Source organism: Letharia lupina (assembly GCF_014066315.1).
Source record: "Letharia lupina isolate WasteWater1 chromosome Unknown contig_11, whole genome shotgun sequence".
Taxonomy (NCBI): Eukaryota; Fungi; Ascomycota; class Lecanoromycetes; order Lecanorales; family Parmeliaceae; genus Letharia; species Letharia lupina.
The window spans coordinates 447,514-465,338 of NW_023502980.1; the positions used below are offsets into that span (position 1 = coordinate 447,514).

General features: G+C 51.9%; 9 protein-coding genes across 9 annotated transcripts; 5 read left to right on the forward strand and 4 right to left on the reverse strand.

Annotated features, from left to right (window-relative positions):
• Positions 1 to 287: 287 nt before the first annotated feature.
• Positions 288 to 973, forward strand: HO133_000692 (uncharacterized protein; the record flags this gene model as incomplete). The annotated part of the gene is made up of 2 exons (XM_037291629.1): positions 288 to 539; positions 608 to 973. The coding sequence occupies 2 exons, from the start codon at positions 288 to 290 to the stop codon at positions 971 to 973; spliced, it is 618 nt and encodes a 205-aa protein (XP_037151991.1).
• A 423-nt stretch (positions 974 to 1,396) lies between these two features.
• HO133_000693 (uncharacterized protein) lies at positions 1,397 to 3,403 on the reverse strand (the record flags this gene model as incomplete). Its single annotated transcript, XM_037291630.1, has 5 exons — positions 1,397 to 1,457; positions 1,514 to 1,632; positions 1,788 to 1,991; positions 2,051 to 3,168; positions 3,277 to 3,403. 5 exons carry the CDS (start codon positions 3,401 to 3,403, stop codon positions 1,397 to 1,399), a joined length of 1,629 nt encoding a protein of 542 aa, XP_037151992.1.
• An 811-nt stretch (positions 3,404 to 4,214) lies between these two features.
• On the forward strand, positions 4,215 to 5,191 carry HO133_000694 (uncharacterized protein; the record flags this gene model as incomplete). The annotated part of the gene is made up of 3 exons (XM_037291631.1): positions 4,215 to 4,502; positions 4,552 to 4,951; positions 5,004 to 5,191. 3 exons carry the CDS (start codon positions 4,215 to 4,217, stop codon positions 5,189 to 5,191), a joined length of 876 nt encoding a protein of 291 aa, XP_037151993.1.
• A 1,220-nt stretch (positions 5,192 to 6,411) lies between these two features.
• HO133_000695 (uncharacterized protein) lies at positions 6,412 to 7,278 on the forward strand (the record flags this gene model as incomplete). Its single annotated transcript, XM_037291632.1, has 1 exon — positions 6,412 to 7,278. The coding sequence occupies one exon, from the start codon at positions 6,412 to 6,414 to the stop codon at positions 7,276 to 7,278; it is 867 nt and encodes a 288-aa protein (XP_037151994.1).
• An 803-nt stretch (positions 7,279 to 8,081) lies between these two features.
• Positions 8,082 to 9,293, forward strand: HO133_000696 (uncharacterized protein; the record flags this gene model as incomplete). Its single annotated transcript, XM_037291633.1, has 3 exons — positions 8,082 to 8,120; positions 8,327 to 8,648; positions 8,698 to 9,293. 3 exons carry the CDS (start codon positions 8,082 to 8,084, stop codon positions 9,291 to 9,293), a joined length of 957 nt encoding a protein of 318 aa, XP_037151995.1.
• A 1,101-nt stretch (positions 9,294 to 10,394) lies between these two features.
• Positions 10,395 to 13,616, reverse strand: HO133_000697 (uncharacterized protein; the record flags this gene model as incomplete). Its single annotated transcript, XM_037291634.1, has 4 exons — positions 10,395 to 11,109; positions 11,187 to 11,264; positions 11,706 to 13,543; positions 13,602 to 13,616. The coding sequence occupies 4 exons, from the start codon at positions 13,614 to 13,616 to the stop codon at positions 10,395 to 10,397; spliced, it is 2,646 nt and encodes an 881-aa protein (XP_037151996.1).
• A 941-nt stretch (positions 13,617 to 14,557) lies between these two features.
• On the forward strand, positions 14,558 to 15,768 carry HO133_000698 (uncharacterized protein; the record flags this gene model as incomplete). The annotated part of the gene is made up of 2 exons (XM_037291635.1): positions 14,558 to 14,733; positions 14,793 to 15,768. The coding sequence occupies 2 exons, from the start codon at positions 14,558 to 14,560 to the stop codon at positions 15,766 to 15,768; spliced, it is 1,152 nt and encodes a 383-aa protein (XP_037151997.1).
• Positions 15,769 to 16,144: 376 nt separating this feature from the next.
• Positions 16,145 to 16,655, reverse strand: HO133_000699 (uncharacterized protein; the record flags this gene model as incomplete). Its single annotated transcript, XM_037291636.1, has 2 exons — positions 16,145 to 16,222; positions 16,284 to 16,655. The coding sequence occupies 2 exons, from the start codon at positions 16,653 to 16,655 to the stop codon at positions 16,145 to 16,147; spliced, it is 450 nt and encodes a 149-aa protein (XP_037151998.1).
• Positions 16,656 to 17,185: 530 nt separating this feature from the next.
• HO133_000700 (uncharacterized protein) lies at positions 17,186 to 17,726 on the reverse strand (the record flags this gene model as incomplete). The annotated part of the gene is made up of 2 exons (XM_037291637.1): positions 17,186 to 17,230; positions 17,286 to 17,726. 2 exons carry the CDS (start codon positions 17,724 to 17,726, stop codon positions 17,186 to 17,188), a joined length of 486 nt encoding a protein of 161 aa, XP_037151999.1.
• Between the last annotated feature and the right edge of the window lie 99 nt (positions 17,727 to 17,825).

Below are 17,825 nucleotides of genomic sequence, written 5' to 3' on the forward strand. Positions count from 1 at the left end.
ACTTATCTGATTAGTTGCTTTCTCTGCGACTTGCTTACTTAATGACTTGCTTACTTAATGCCTCTGCCAACTCCGAGCTCCTTCGTACGAGGGCCGGATTCCGAATCCCCGGGCTTGAACTAGGGGCTGCCATTGCAATGTATAAAGGCTTCAATTCCCTTACCAAAACCAGCTTATTGACTTGTCGCAAGACAAGTACTTGATCGCAACCCATGTACAGCCTTTTTTTGGTTTTGACCGAATCCCTTCATCCATCCCGAAAAGAATAGCTCTCTCATCCACTCATCATGCCTCCCGCAACCACCACCCAGATGAGCACCGAGGGCCGGGGCGACTACGAAACCGACTCGCGCTGGACCTCCATCGACGCCTACACCATGTCCCACCTGCACCCGCCCTCCCGCCCGAACCACTCCGCCCTAACCCGCACCCTGCGCGCCTGCGACGCCCACGGCCTTCCCGACATCGGCTGCCCCTCCCCCCTCGGCAAATCCTTCGCCCTGCAGTGCCGCATGCTGGGCGTGCGGCGCGCCCTCGAAGTCGGCACCCTGGGCGGCTACTCCGCCATCTGGCTCGCGACCGAGAACCCCGCCCTGGCCGTCACGAGCGTCGAACGCGACCCTCGGCGCCGGGCGCGGACGTGCTGCCCCGCCTCCACGCGGAGGTCGAATCCGGCGCGCGCGAGCGGTTCGGCTTCGCCTTCATCGACGCGGACAAGGTGAACAACCACCGCTACTTCGACTGGGCGGTCCGGATGAGCGTGCCGGGGGCGTGCATTTGCGTGGACAATGTGGTGAGTAAGGGCAAGTTGGCCATGGCGGAGGAGGCGGCGCGGAACGATATGGTGCGGGGGGCGAGGGAGTGTGTGGAGAGGGTGGGGGCGGATGAGAGGGTCGAGGCCACCGTGTTGCAGACGGAGGGGGAGAAGGATTATGATGGGTATGTTTGTTCTGCCGCTTTTGGTGCCCTTTGAGACAGGGGGGGGGGAACGCATGGTGCTGATTGGGTTGTAGGTTTCTGATGGCCGTTGTCAAGTGAAACGGGCAGGTTTCCTGAGTCAGACCGAGAGGCCGAGATGGGCGTGCTCATTTGCCGTTATAGACACTGAGGATGAGTCCCGGACGGCTAGTGGAGAGGATAAGAGAGCATCATTTCTTTGTGTGCAAGCGGGTTTGATATAGGATTCGTTCAAATCGAAATCGTTCACATTAGTGAGGGGTGAAGCCGCTCTAGACAGCGACACCTTTCGGTCATGCGCTAGATGGTCAAGGTCGAAAGGGCACACGCGAAGTTGCAGGGGGGTTCAATGCAATGGATACTGGACACTTGCATGATCCTGTTTGCTTTTCTATTTCTCTTGTAATAGACACGATTTCCGAGTAGTATACCTACCCATCTACATGCCCACGCGGAAGAGATACCTCAATCGCAACTGTGCGACGTCGTAGGCAATGTACCTTATTGCGGGTCAGTAACGAAGAAAAGTGGGTAGTTCAGCGTTGCGAGAACATACTCATTGAACATCAAATACCCCGTGGCCTTCGCAGCCTTGTTGTCTCCAAGGCCCTTCGTGACATCTGGCAAGGAGACACCCTTCAAGTCCTCGTGAATAGACTCCCCGTCCGTCCACCCCTACGCAGATTTCGGAGTCAGCAAAGCCCGTTCGACGCAGAAAATGGAGTTGCAAAACAGGTCTCGGGAGTAGAAAGGTTCTTTTGCTCCCGAGACATGTCTTGTGACTCGATCTTACTACCGATGAGGAAGAATCAGCTCCGAAATGTACGAACCTGGGGTGCGGTTCGTCCGACGCCAAGCGTCGCGATGGCACCGTGCTGCTTCGCTTTCTCTTGCGCGCTGGAATCTCCCGTCGGAATCTCGTACATTGGCTTGCCCAGCTCGGCCTCACAAAGGAGTAAGAGGCCGGTCCCTCCAGACATGCCTGCGGTGCAATATTGCGCGGACTTGCTGGAGACATCGGCTAGATAGACGCCCTAGAGTGTAGCATCAGTGATTGCGCGCCTAGTAATAGACGAAGAACGGTGAAGATCACCTTTCCAAAGGCGTATCCGTTCACGGGTGCTTCAGGCGGTGCAATACGTAATCCTTGGGACAGGATACCACCATAGTTCGTCGTACGAGACCCATGCCATAACAAGCGCCTGTCCTTTTTATGGATTCTAGCGAATTCAGACTTGGCAAATCTATCCCCTTCGCCAGCACGGTCGATCCGGAAGATATCCTCAAGGCGATAGCGAATACCATGGCTCGTTCCAGAGGACTTGATGAGATAGTCTGCCAGAGCCTTGTACTCGATAGACTTGTGATCCAAAGGCGTCATCTCTTCCATGTTGAGTTCCTGGAAGCGTTTGTCTAGAAGGTTGACACTTTCTGCGTCTTTGTCTTTGTCACCCGTAGTCTTCATGATCTGGTTAGCAACTTCCATGTCTGTGAGGGTATCAAGCATGGCTATTTCGCTACGAAGGAGCTCGTTGTTGTCGATTGCTGGTGGACGGTTGCGGCCGAATTCGTGGGGTATGGTCGAGTAATACTTGTTGGAAAGGTCCTCGGTAGCTTCCTTTTGGGACGTGTTGTATTTATTTTGGGCCAGACTTGGATGCTTGATCAGACTAGCCAGCTCATTCAGATGCTCAAAGCCCGTCTTCAAGGTGGCTTTAGACAATTTTCCCAGCGGCAGCTTGTTGGCGTTGTAACCGATCTGCTCAAGTACGGCATTGAAGTGGTTTGAATTGAAGATCAGCTCCATAAGTCGTTGTGTTTGGCGTGGAAGCTTGCTCTCAACTTTCTCCTCATCCTTCTCATCCTTTACCTGGTTTTCGGCCTCATCTTCGTCGTCCTCGTAATTCTTCTCCAAGAAGGTATACTTGCCTTTCTTGGCGGGCTCAGATCGCTCGTCCCATTTGTGGCCGGACTTGTCTTTGAATTTCTTGTCGAATTCCTTTTGAGCGCCCTCCAGATCAAGGGGACCCATGGTCTTGACTTGACCATATTCGCCGACACGACCCCAGCGGGTGTGGGCATAATACTGGTCGTTGTCGTTGTACAAAAGCTGCAGTCGGTAGAACTTGTTGTTGTTCCCACCAATATTTGTCTGGTTTAGAGAGGCGTCAAAGATAATCCCATCATCGTCGATGTAGACTTTGGCATCTCCTACGTTAAAGGTCTGTCAGCGTCTTCGGGGTATCGTTGATGACACGTCAATGGCCCAAGTGAATGCGCAGGCGAGCCAATTGGTGTACGAAATAAACCAAAGCTTACCTTGTTTGAAGCCTTCATCGATGGGCACATTGATGTCATGGGAGACAGCCTTCTGACCCTCTTGTTTTGCTTGTTTTGCATTGCCGTTACTGGCTTGCTTCGCTGTATTCTTACGTTTGGCGGGCATGGTAGGCTGGTAGCCGAATACGAGACGACAGAAGCCGAGAAAAGCACCACTCTTGCGACTGTAAAGAAGAGTTGAATACAGCTGAAGGATAACAACTGAGCTTTAAAGCGGTGAGGGAGCCCTTCGATTTATGAAGAAGGGATTCTTCAGCCCGTCAGCACTAATGCAGTTCCAATCCTCGACGGCGTGCGGGGCCGTAGGCAGCACGCCAGCCCATGAACCAGTTGGTTCCAGGCATCATTCACCAAACTGGCACGCTGTCACGTGGGATCCAGGCATCCAGGCATTATGATGTAGTCCTCAATTCCGTAGGCCTGTCATTAAACGCCGTCGACTGACGAAAGATCAAAGGCAGAGGAAGGATGATAAGAAGACATTAGGCAACATAAGGGCCTCGGAATGCTCGAGTTGGGCTTGAAGGTTTGGGGTGCCTCGGGGTTGGTGGTGGGGTAAGTAATGCCCTCAAGCGGGACCCCGGGCAATAGGATAGAGTACCTAATCCCGCAAAAGATCGTGGCCGATCTCCGCCGTTTTACTCGTAATTATTGATAACCATCTGCCTCTTGCGTTGTTGGTTGTTGCCATGATTCAACACTCCTATTCTTCTTTTCAGGAGTACGAATTTCAATATTCTGTGACGTCCGAGCTGGATATCGCTTATCAGTGAAAAGCGGTACAGACATCCGCTTTTCTTCCGTATCCACAGGTGACCTCATCAGGGTACTTACTGATACAAAATGCCTTCTTCAACCCTTTACCCTTGAGACCTTCTCTACACCCAAAATCCTTCTACTGAAAATTGGCTGTCATAATGAGCAGTCAGTTGCATAACGTCAACCTCCCCATGATGGACGGTATTGAGAGTAGTGATGACTCAATCACCGTTGCTGGGAGCCCGAACGGCCTTACCGTCACCCAGAAGCCCTTCAAAACTGCAATCGCTGAGCAACCTGTGACCGAGGCACGGATTCCCTTTCTTCCGCCACCAGCATCAGTGCTTCAAAACGCCGGCACTGCGAGGGCAACCTTGGCTGCATCCCACGAGAAGCCGAACGGCACAACAGACAATAACTATGCAGCCACTCACCAGAACCAGACGGTACTTATATCGGCCTTCATACCCAACCTCATCTGACACGGTATTTTAGGTCGTCCAACAGCACGTCGAGTACTGGGACACAGACCATGACGGCATCATCTGGCCTCAAGATACCTACATTGGCTGCCGCAAATGGGGCTGGTCGCCACCCCTTGCTGCCCTTGCAACCTTCATCATCAACTTCAATCTATCATATCCTACCCTCCCTGGGTTTCTGCCTGACCCCTTCTTCCGCATCTACGTCAATAAAGTATACAAGGACAAGCATGGCAGCGACTCTATGACATACGATAACGAAGGTCGCTTCAAACCTCAGAATTTCGAGGATATATTTGCCAAGTATGATAAGGGTGACAAGGGAGGGCTGGACATTTGGGACTTTCTAAGATTCTGGAAAGGGCAGAGGATGGTGTTCGATTTCTTCGGGTGGAGTGCAACATTCTTGGAATGTAGGTGTTCCATAACGTCGTGAATCTGGAACTTGATTGACTGTGGGCGTAGGGCTGGCAACATATCTCCTGCTATGGCCCGAGGATGGTATAATGCGCAAGGAAGACATCCGTGGGGTCTATGACGGGAGTATCTTCTACAAGAAAGCAGAAGAGTATGAGCGAAAGAAGGCGATGCGGCAAGAACAGCGTAAAGGAACCTCTCCGAGACTCATCTCGATGGCTCAGAAGATTCTATGATTCAGCAGTCGTGGATGGGATGCTTTTGGACGAGTTGAAACTTAGAGGATGACTGCTTCAAAATGGAATTAGACTGGGATTTAGAATCATGAAGCTTTGAGGCCGCCGAGATTACATCTGTGCAACTCTCTTCCACTTGGCTTGGGCAGAAGGCCAAACTCTAAGGCTTCCTGCATAAGTAGGCTAGTGAACGAACAGCGGGCGATAGGATCACCCTCTCCTACCTTTCTATAATACTTCTTGCTACAACTCTCCTAGATCAACGCACAGCTCGATCACACCTTAGACCCCGGAACATTGGTTCGCAAACAAGGCGGCCGCGCATTTCATTGCTAAGCAATCCTGTCAATAGCACAACAGTTTCCAGCATCACGCGCCATCATATATGACCTGTATTCTAACCCCTCTTACAAATTCAGCAGTGCTAATCACAAAGTCACTTAGCCTTCTGTCTCGTGCTCATCAACGGCTATGATCTCGAGGGGGCACCGCAGGACAACCGGACGTCGTACCGTTATTCAGCGGTGTGGTGTCTCGCGTGGTGGCGCTGGTGTATTTCTGGGATCTGGGATAGGTTGGCGGCGTTCGGAGGGACTACGTTCATGGCTTCTGCGGATCGGGATGTGGTTTGGTTGAGTCGGGGATGAATATTGCTTCATCATGTACTCCGTACCATCCAGCAGCCGTCTTGAGTGCTAAGCCAGGTACTGTACCTCATCAGTATGGGATTCTTGATCGCCGTTTTTTGTGTCAAGGTGCAAGACTACTGGACTTTGGGATTTAATCGGTACGATAGTTTGGAATTTCTGCAGTATTTGCCAAATTGAAGACTCTTCTTTTCGCCCCTTGATCATTTGAAGTCCAACAGCTGAGAGTAAGGGAAAGAGCGGTGTGGGCGCTGGGCAGCCATAATGGGACGGGCGTCACTCCTGGTGTTTAGATGAACAGCACCTTCCAGCAACCGTCCGACCATCATCGCGCTTGCAATGTCCTGACCATCGCCACCTTAGCACCCCTCTCTGATCATTTGGGTGCTCTTTCAGAGCCTGGAAAGTCTACCATCATGTTCCATTTTATCCGAGAATCATACAGAAACATTCGATTCTAGCGTGCATCCTATTTCTTGGGCTCGACTGTGGCTTCATACTTTAAGTTGAGCATCACTGAATTGTATGCTCACTGAATCGTCTATGTGAAACTCGGTATTCTCTTGTATCAACATGGCGTCTACTGCTTCAAGTACTGACGTGGGCTGCGACGCCTTACTCACCACCTTATCTGACCTCCCAAACGAGGTTCTTACCAAGATACTCGCCCGCACAGTAGCGAGCAAAGTACCCTTTCACCTGGACGGATTTATACAGTTAGGCAAAGTGTATCAAAAGCTACCCTCTCAAATGACTAAGGGTCTTTCTTTGGCTGTGTTCCTCCGCGCGCTACCTTCATCACAAAAAGAGCACTACCTGGACTGGCTCCTGGTAAATGGTACTGGCACTTCTCGCCGCGTCCGAGCATGCGGAAAGTTGGCCTTCTTCTCGGAAAAGATCTTCATGATCTCGCCACGATTGTTGAAGACCCTGCAGGATGGCAGTTGCAGGAATGTATCTGCTCCTGACAAAGCGGCAGTGCTCTCTCATGTCCAACATGTAGTCGCACCCTTGCCGACCGCCGACCTGGCCTGCCGCTTCTCGAGACTGTCGCCTTACAATGCTTTCACACGTATACGTGTCCTCAGCATCGAACCTCAATTTCTCGATGGTTGCAACCGTGTATATTGTCAGAGTTTAGAAACTGCTTCGGCTCCAATACCGTTACAACCGCTGTTGGAGGATGAACCTGACTCTACTTTCCCAAAAGGCATCCCTAAAAGGCACTCAGCGCCACAAGAATTGCTGAGCTTACTCGAGGATGTTGGTCTGCAGGTGGGGCGAATGGAGGTGGATTTGATACTTTGTGATACAGAAGACTCGAGGCAATGGGCCATTGTGGAACTTTCCAGTCGAATCTATCCTTATCTGCAGATCATTGGCATGCTCATGCCGAAGACGAGATCGGTGCATAGTCAGAAGTCTCCAGCTCCAGTGTAGACCTCGGGCTACATGCGAAGAAGGAAAACAAGGAAAACATCAAAGTGCTGTTGATTCGAGCCGATTTTCGTAAGCGACTGGGCGTGAGACGTATCGCAGGGCAGGGAGCAGAAGTCATGCTCGATTACTTCAACCTTTTCATGGCGTCAAGTCGAGAAAACCACCAGCTGTAAGCTGACTCCGAAGTCTACCAAGGCTGACAGCCCGCTGACGCCGAGAAGAAAAGTATTGCCACTGAAAACATTCGCGCGTATCTAACAACACCCCGAAGAGCTTCTTGCGAGTGTTCATGATTGAGAGGGTACCAGAGACGGTTAAGTATGGCATAAAGTCAAGACTACTAGGTATTCTTTCAGTGGATGGTCCACAATGGCCTCTTCAGATTAATTCCGTTGGCTGAGAAAGTGACCCACCCAGCAACTCTTAGATAGTAGGGCTAGAATATCAACACGTGGCCCAGCGCTGCATCAAACATTCTACACTGAGCCAAAGGAAGATCACGGTGATTGTGCGCGGCTCTCAATCCATTCTACAGACTAACAGCTCAGGTTCGAGCTACGAGCACACTTGACAACGGCTTCACCAGAGCTCTCGGCCACCAAACATGTCAGCGTTGTCTAACAAATCTCGTATGATGCAGCCGACATAGAATCTCTTCTTCAAAGCTCAGCACAAGGCATGAGACATCAATGAAAAGGATGAGCCTCTGAGGTGAGGAAGACCATCAAAAATTGCGCGAATGAGGTGCCCGAAGGCAACTCAATGACTTTTGCCTCCGCGATGTGCAATGCAGGGCTCAAATCATGAGCGAAGGCCTTGTTGATCGCCCAGCTCCTCACAAGGTAAGTATGAGGAGGGAAAGAAGAGTCTGAGATGGAGGTTTATTTATACCCGAGGAAGCGGCGCTAAAGTTTCACTTCTGCTACCCGGCTCTGGCACGAAATATTCTCTCGCGCTTCTGTGCTCTGGTGTTAATCTTGCAGTAGCATGATTCGCATCTGCCATTACCAATCACACTTGGGAGACCAACAGGATGCTGACCTTGAAGATCCGTCTCCCAGAGGTACCCGTCTCCTCTGCAGAAGACATCTACAGTAATGCCGTTGGTCTCCTGTTCCCAGACAACCTACGCACTTTCCATGGCGATCCCGGTTCACACGTCACCTATGTATCCAAACGCTTTGGAGATATGGATCTCAGCCTCGTCGATCCACATGATCAAGACGAGCGGGTGCTGTTCGCTCATCATATCTGGAATTCCGGTATACAGCTGGCCGAGTTCATCAGCGATGCCAGTGATCCTACAAAGGAGGGAGAAAGAGACGGTAAATGGGATGTGACTGGGCATTCAATTCTAGAGCTGGGATCTGGTGCGTGGAGACAAGGATAGCAGCAAGAGCTAGGCTTATACAGAGGTAGGTACCGGCTTGGAGGGGATTGTGAGTGCTTTGGCTGGAGCTGAAGAGGTCGTCTTGTCCGACTATCCCTCTCCCGCAATTCTAGCCAATACCAAGGCCAACGTCGAAAGGAACATCCCAAAGGAGCTGCAGCAGAAGCTGACTGTGCGAGGCCATGAATGGGGTGTCCTTACAGACGATTTCTCCAAAGACTACGCGAGTCACTTTTCTCGGATACTCTGCGCAGACTGTTTGTGGATGGATGGTGAACACTACAGTCTTGCCCAATCTATGGAGCACTTCCTCTCTCACAAAGACAATGCCCGAGTATGGGTGATAGCAGGTTTTCACACCGGCCGAGCAAAGCTCGCCTCTTTCTTCGACATTGCAGCTCAAGCAGGTCTGGAGACAGAACACATCTGGGAGCGAGATGCTGATGGAAATGAACGAGAGTGGGCCAGAGAGCGAAATGGTGGACAAGAAGATGCAACGGGGCGGAACAAGTGGCTTGTGGTTGCCATACTCAAACGCAAGCAGGCGTCGTCTACCGAGAAGGTAGGGAAGCATGAACAGTTCTTTGCGTCTATGCTTATGCAGAAGTCAAATCGGCATACCTAGAAGCATTTCAATGAACCACATCGAAGCATCATTTCGATTTGCGTTGCCCGTCCCAGCATGCTGGTTAGCCAAAGAGGCAAGATCGCGAAACTGAGCCATTCAACTGGATCCTTATCACCTGGCACAACAACTGCACCAGGGCCTTACCACTTCCCTTTGCCCAATCTCCTAATTCCTCTGTATTGTTTGAGCTTCAAGAGAAGTCTTGCGTTTAGTATCCATTACTTGGGCTACTACACGGAAGCTACATTGTGCACTCATGCCATGGCTACAAGTCGCAACGCTGAATCCCAGCTCATCTCTCCAAGAAAAGGAAACATTCAACTTTCTCTTAGTATCTACCAGCAAAGCCACAAAGCTTCAAATCTCTCACCTGCTCCATGGAGGCCCGAGTTAACCAGGAGCGTGTTTCGGCTCACCGCACCAACAATCGCGCACCCAATGGCACGATCCAATGCTCCTTGAACCATACTGCCCCTTCCATCGTCAAGACTTCTATTCCCGATCCACGCTATCACCACCTTGAGTAAGAACACCGGTCCTGAAAATCCACGGCATGAGATCGGGTATCTCCAAGACTGCAAGGCGATGCATGAGATAGACGGCAACTGCTGCTGAGAAAGCGGCGTGGAGCAGTGAACTTGGGGATCTGAGGAAGGGGTCGATGTGGTCAGAGGGGGGATGATGGCAGAGGCGATGGATGCTGTTGGGGGTTGGCAACCTAGGCTTGTGATCGCGAGGGACTGTTGTTGAGGCTTTGTGGAGGAAGGGGGATGCGGTCGCGGAGACGGAGTTGGATGCTAGACTATTACTGTCCGTCAAAGGACCTCAATCGATGGCTGGTTATGATCCTAGCTGGTCAGTCAAAATCGTCTTTCGCGATGAGAATCGGCTGCGACCTGAGCGGGGTGTTTTTAGGAAGCACACTGTGTACGATGCATGTCGATCAATTTCTTTTATTCAGGTGGGTATCTCCAGTAACAATTCCCTGGCCCTCAAGCTCTTGGTTGTCAAATGACCATAACCGTAGATCCCTCGAACTTACACACCGCATCCTTCCCTTCCCAAACCCCAGACCCCCGCCTCCCTTCCCCTCCCCCCTCATCCCCTCCTCCGAAAAACCACACTCTGCACACTCTGCCCCTGCCTCCCCCCGAACCTAAAAACCGGATACTCCACCCTCCCACACCTCTCCAACTCCCCACCGCCACCCTCAAACCACCCCGCCAACTCCTCCTCCGTCCAATTACAGCTCGTAACAACCAGCACGCCCCCCTTCCTCACCAGCCGTTCAACCTTCGCCCTATACCCCTCACACACCCTCCTCCCCCGCCCGTCCGTCTCCCGACTAAGGCTCACAGCGTCAAAAGTGCCCTTGTCAAGCACGACGTCGAAGCCAGGTTGCGTCCAGGGGGACGGCGGCGGGGAGTGCAGGATATCCCATTCCACAAACCGCACACCGCTTTCTTCTCCTTCTCCTTCTCCTTCTCCTCCTTCCTCCTCCTCAGACCTCGAGCGAACGCCCTTCTCGGCCGCCAGCCGCCGACACAGCTCCACGCTCCCGCCGGAGTAATCCGCGCCGACCATGCGTCCCCCGAAGCCGCCCTCTTCCCGGAGCAGGAAGAGCATCTCGCCGGTGCCGGTGCCGAGGTCCAGGAACGTGGTCGTGGGCCGGTCGAGGTCGAGGCGCGAGGAGGGGGCGGTGAGGTATTTGAGGATCTTGCGGGAGGCGTTGACGTCTTCGAACCATGTTTGGCCGGTGTGGGTTGGGGTGGAGGCGTGGGTGGTCAGGTCGTGGGTGTAGGTTGTGTCCCAGCTGGGGAGGTTGTTAGCTTCTTGGCGGTTTTCTCGGGGTGTATGGGGGAGAGGGTGGAGGAGGGAGGGAGTCTGTACTATTCTTTCGTGCCTAGGTCGCTTGGTTCGAGGTGGATGGGTTTTGCGGAGGTCATGGCGTTTGGATCTTGGACGATTCTTTGGTCGAAAGTAGTGGAAATCTGTCACGGATGCTACCCGGCGCTGGAGAAAATGTGGCAGTCTTTGGCGCTTGCGCCTTTGGATTTGGACACCCATATGAGGATGAAGCCCGGTGATTTGTTTATCGGTATGGAAGGGAGAGTAAGTCACAGACTTCAGCTCTTGGCTTTGGTGTTCGGCATTTCCTGTATCCAAGGGTATCTTACCACTACGACCATCACATTCTCCGGCCTACACTCATTTCGACGGAGCCCACATGTCCGAGTCATATGCATGATTTAGGCACTCAGTCCTGATGTGATGTCGCCTAAAATCTATACACACCTGGCAGCCCGCCGAAAATCCCAGACTCGCTACCGAAATGTATATGCAGGAAATGTCCGCTTCTCAGGAGTAAGGGATAAATGCTGATATGGGTTGCTGTGCGGGTCATAGTACAAGCCTTCCACATGCCCGTTCGATCTCTGTAAAGAGACGTAGTAGAAGCCACTGATAGTAAGGGCGGTGTCAGGATTGGAAGGGGTGACGAAGCATTTCTCTGCTCCAGCATCGTAAGCAGATTGAAAAGTTCCTGGGCAAGCATGCTGGGGCATACCTTTCCACCTCATCAGGATCCACTTCTCCATCAGCTCCTTCCGCAGCCATTCCTGGCTAAGTATGTTCCTCGCCATGGCCTCATCATCGTCTAGATCCTTAAAAGGGGGTAATTTCCGCCAATACATCCCGTCGACACGGGTGTCGGCTTTGAAACTCTTAGTCTCCAAGGTAAAAGTGTTGAAATCAATTATTTCGCCCTCGAGATACGTAGTGATGCTTGAAACCTTTGTTGGCGAATTCTTGTCGGGTACATCGAATGCTTCCATGGTGCCGGATAAGGTCATGGTGCTGTAGTCGATGCTGTCAACTGTTACCTTGACATCCCAGCGCTCTTCTGCAAAGGTAGAGGAGGCTTCCGAGGCTGCGGTGGCGAAGTAGGGTGCGTGACGGACTGGAGACGTATTTCTTGGTGGGTGGGAGCCGAAATGTGGGTTTCGGGCTCTTGCTCGATATGTAGATGGAGGCATGAGTGGAGTGTATGATGGTAGTGAAGATGGGCAGGCGCCGTGTTGGGTGCCAGAAAGGACAGCGCCGACTTTGAGCCAGGAGCTCTGAGGCGGTGGTGGTACAGTTTGAACGTTCAATAGGAAGTCTTGAGGGTCTTTTGGGCAGCACTCTTCTGGACCTAAGCCCGCCTCTTCTGCATTCTCCAAGCCTTCTTGATCAGATTCGCACGAACGTAATCGCTCAAGATATTTGATGGCTTCATCGACCGGTCTTCTCTCGCTAGGAGGACAGGGCGAGGGTGTTTGCCAGTAGCGTCGTCTTCTGTTCTCACTTGGCTGGGCAATACTATGCCGCTGCTGCCGTAGTTGTTCCTCCACGTAGGTGCGGTGTTGTTGATGTTCCGCAATCAGGTCCCGATGCTGCTGAATCTCCTGTCGTACTGTAGCTTCGCGATGCAGTTGCCGCCGCTGGCTTTGCGAAAGGTTGGAATTCGAGGGCTCGATTGGGCGTGCGGAGCCTGCTCGATCTCTTTCGTCGCCTCTCTCCCTGTCAAGGATATATCTCTGGAGCTCGTTTCTTGAACGGGCCGAGAACTGTGAATTGCGTCTTACAGCTTGTAGTAGAGCAGTGGTTCGTAGCGAGGATTCCGTCACGATGGGAATTCCACCCGTGTCGTTCTCGATGAAGTGCGATCGTTCTCGAGGAGAGGACACTTGGGTAGCGGACTCGCTTGGTACACTTTCCCGCCATTCTAATTGTGTGGCATCCCTCAAGCGTCTCAGTCTCATCCTCTCCCTTAGATGCTCATCCCTCCTCAGAACGTGCTCGTCCAACAACGCTGCCGAAGATCGAGAGATGGCCCGTCCCTCAGGCCTATTTTCTTGCTCGTCGTCAGATGTTCCCGGTGCCCAACCATGGTATTCCTGCTGCGTTATTCGATCTGAATATGTTGAGAGGCTTCCTAACTCTTCCAATTGCGCCGGGGTGTAAACGCGGGGCTCGGCCATAGCATCTACGGCTCTCCGCATTCGCCGGCGACTCTCGTCGGCATCATCGCGCGGGCGAGAACCTTGATCATGCGGCAGTTCTGTACGTAGGAAGCTGATGTTCGCATCTTCGGCGTCTTGCTCCGCTTGTGTAGTCAGGGTCGCAGCGAAATTGGGTACTGGGCTTGCCAGCCGTGCCAGCTGCTGGAGATAAGGAATCGAACCTGTGGCGTCAGATTGCTGTTCCTGTCCAACAATATCAGCGACGTCGTGGGGTAAATGTTGGTGCAGGAGGGGGCTCTACTGTTGCTTCCGGCATTGCGGCGGTATGTCTCTCAGGCTTTTGAGACGGCTGCAAAGAACGAGATGGACTGAAGCTGTAAGAATGCCAGTATCATGGGTTCAGAAGTCAGGTCAGCGGAGAATGTTGTGACTGGAGTCACCTGAGGACAAAGGGATGTGGTTACTGCGGCCTTTTATCGAGATGGAGAATTAACTAGGAAGCCTGAAGCGGCGGCAGGGGCAGGGCTGTAGTTGCTACCTCGCTGGAATCCTTTCTTCTACACAACGCCTTCTATCACCGCATCTTTCTCTGCTTGCTGCTACGTACATTTCAATCATGGTGATATTCCCGCTGATATCCTTTCATTCACTGACAGATCTTGTCATGTGAGATGGCCTCGGGGGCAGGTGCGCAGTGTTTCAGGCTGCCTTGTCACGTTTCACATGCTCTGGGAGAATAAATGCCCAACGACTACACATCATTCTGCGCTCTGAACGCCGTCTCAACATCAACAACAACGACAACAACTTTCTTTTCGGCACCACCATGCACCTGGCCCACTTTTAAATAGCGCCAGCGAGACCCACTTGGAGCCAGTGCCCTGGTCTCCATGACGTGCAGCACTATGTCGATCTGCCGCTGTCAAAACTCGAGGTTTGAGTATGCATGCAGTATGCAGCATGCTTCATTTGTCGTTCTACTGTCGGTACTCAGCTCCAACGTGACCGCCAATACACCCCGGACGAATTGAAAAACGCCAACTGTGCAGAATATCCATGCTACCCTGCAGACATTTTGTTCCAGAAGCGCCGAGGCAAATCCATATTTGTCAATGTCCGCGCCACTCACAGCTCTCTTGTCATTGCGCATACGATTGCATTGGGGTTCTCCTTCTTCCTCTTTTTGCGTGATCGCCTCTTCCCCTTCTCCCTTCGATTTTCCCGCCTCTCTTTCTCCTCTCCTCCCTAACAGCCAAAATGGCCAAGATCAAAACCATTGAGTACTTCCGTGTCCTTCCACGTTGGCTTTTCGTCAAAGTCTGCGATGAGCAGGGCAATTATGGCTGGGGTGAATCTACATTGGAGGGCCATACACTCGCCGTGGAAGGCTGTCTCGATTCTCTAAGAGGACGCTTCGTGGGCTATGAAGCCGAGTAATCACACGCATTTCCCACACTATGCGCACATATGCTGATACTTCCTTCTTGGTCAGCGACATCGAACACCTCTGGCAAACTGCATACCGTCTTGGCTTTTATCGCGGCGGACCTGTCCTCATGTCGGCCCTCTCAGGTATCGACATCGCGCTCTGGGATCTCAAAGCTCGCCGCCTTCATCTTCCTCTCTACCAACTCCTCGGCGGCAAGGTGCGGCACAAAGTCAAAGTCTATGCCTGGATTGGCGGTGACAGACCAAGAGACGTCGAAAGGGCAGCTAAGGAGCGTATGGCGCAAGGATTCACGGCTATCAAGATGAATGCGACTGAAGATATAGATTGGCTAGACTCGCCGCGCGCATTGGATTCAAGTGTGGAGAGGCTGAAAACGGTCAAGGCATTGGGTATGGATGCTGGGCTTGACTTCCATGGCCGGTTGCACAAGCCCATGGCAAAGCAGCTGGCTAAGGCACTGGAACCGTACCACCCACTTTTCATCGAAGAACCTTTACTTTCTGAGCACTCGGAAGGCATCAAGCAGCTCTCGCTCCTTACCACGATACCAATCGCTCTGGGCGAGCGCCTTTACAGCCGTTGGGACGTCAAACGCTTTTTACATGACACATCTGTCGACATACTCCAGCCCGACATCTCGCACTGCGGAGGTATCTCAGAACTGTGTAAAATCGCTACAATGGCTGAAGCGTACGACGTCGCTATCGCGCCACACTGCCCTCTTGGACCAATAGCGTTGGCTGCGTGTGTACAATTCGCAATGGCTACTCCTAACTTCGTGATTCAGGAAATGAGTCTTGGTATTCATTACAACGTTGAGGCGGGAAAGTACGATATAACCAACTATGTGAAAGACAAAAGCGTCTGGAATGTGAAAGATGGCTACGTGGAAGGCTTGCATGGCGAAGGTCTGGGCATTGAGGTCGACGAGGAAGAGGTTAGGGAGGTCGCAAAAACGGCGCCAGCCTGGACGCTGAAAGGGTTTACCGGGCCAGACGGAAGTATCAGGGAGTGGTAGCCCCTGTGGGAAAAGTTCTCTGATCTATTCTATTCTTGAATTCTACATTTGCCCGTGTCGCATTGAGCAGAACTGTATGAGTTGACGTAGAGTCTCACCTCTCGCCTTGTGTAAGAGTATTATGCATTTGGAGCTGATGCGCTTTTTCCTGAATTCCTCTGGTCTACTAGAGAAGCAGACATGGCAACGCCCCAGATAGACTTGCAAATTTTTCCGGCTGTGCTGACCATGTATCATCCCTGCCCAGTAAATAGGACAGCCAACACGGCGCCCTTAGAAGATTTGCCCTCAAGAAATTGTCATACATGTGGCTGCACCATTTAAAGAAAGATCCGGACCTCCTCAACATTCCGCTGTGCCGCTGAGTCCATCACTATCATCTCAGACTTGTTCTTTCGCTGACGTACGGCTTCATGATACCCGTGACGTTCGTAACGTCCCAGAGATTCACACACTAGATACTTGAGTATCAGTACATCACGCACGAACTACTCCTTTCGAGAACAATGACTTACATGTGCCGAAGGAGCTAGGAAATAGCAAGTGTTGGCGAACAAAGCATTTCCATTCGAATCCGGGCTTGTTCTGAGCAGGAACTTCGTACACTGTCCCTTGATATCGCCCACCGATTCGCAAGACGCCGTGTCTGCACATTCACTCCAGTCGAGGCGCTCGTCGTTGATCAGGTCTCGGCTGAGCCAGTAAGATGTGACATTCATGCTAGTGACGTAATTCACGGCGATTGGAAGCGTGTCGAACAGTTCCCCAGAATGGAGGGGATCAACTTGATCTCCAGGCTTCTTCAATCCACAGTTGGGGACATCCCATAACGTGATCTTGATGTCTGGGTAGGCTGTGGTGTCGACCGCATCGTATTTGGTAGCCATGGCATTCAGGGTCGGGATAAGGAAAAGGATGAAGTTTATGATGCGCATCCCGGGCTTGTTCCAAGTGATTTTACAAGGTGTGTTAGAGCTGAATACTGAAGATTGTGGGAATAGGGCTTGATAATGGATCGAACTGAGGTATGTGAAGCTTTGAGCACTCGCTCTGTCTTTATAAGCCTTCGTACTCTGACTCATACAGTGTTGTTGCCCTGTGCTGTTTCATGTCATCTCCTTCTTCCCTATTTGCGACAGCGGACAGCCGTGGAACAAGGCAAAATTCTGTTTCATCGAGTGCCTTATGCTACGCCAATTCTCATTCTGTAAATACATTCATTTATTTACCGCCCTATCACCTCTGACTCCAATCAGGACGGCGAAAACAGCATTCACTGAAGATCCACGTTTCAGAATCTCTCATACATGTGGTTGCGCCAGCTGAAAGAATGGCCAGAGAACCCCAGCGTCCTCCAAGATTTGTCTCGCCGTCTTGCCCACTGTCGCTGCTACCAAGCTCCACACTGAACCATGGCTTAACTGAATTGCGGCGGATCACTTCGATCGACCAGATTCACGCACTAAAGATAAGCATCAGTCATTCCATTTCGCACGCTCTCCGGACGGATTACTTACATTTGCCCCTAGATCTAGTTGATAGCATGTATTTTCCTGTAAGGACTCAATGCCACCCGGAGCCGTATGCATTGTCCGGAGAAAGTGCTCGCAACCGGGGACGATACGTTCTGAACGAGCTCTGTTTGCGCCCGGAGGATCTGCCGTGGCGGCACTCCAGTCGAGTTGCTCGTTGTCTCTTAGAACCCGGCTGAGCTTGAATGTATTGGTTGAACCGTTAGTGGGCTGCATCACACCCCAGGACAAATGGAACTCGCTGTTCGGCTCAAACGTGGGAGTGCAATCGATATCGTCCCAGACGGATATCGTGAGATCCGCATCATGACCGAGTGTCCCGGAACCGCCAGATCGACGCTCATTTAATGCAGCTGTGGCGAGAGCGCCAGCGCTCAAGGCAAGGATGGTATGGATTGTAAGGAGAGTCGAAAGGATGGTATACATGAGAGGCTTGCTGTGAGTATGAAGGGTCTATGAAGATTTAGCGTTGAAGGCTGTGAAGACAAGATCTGAAAATGGTTCTAGTAGATAAGTGCGGTGGAG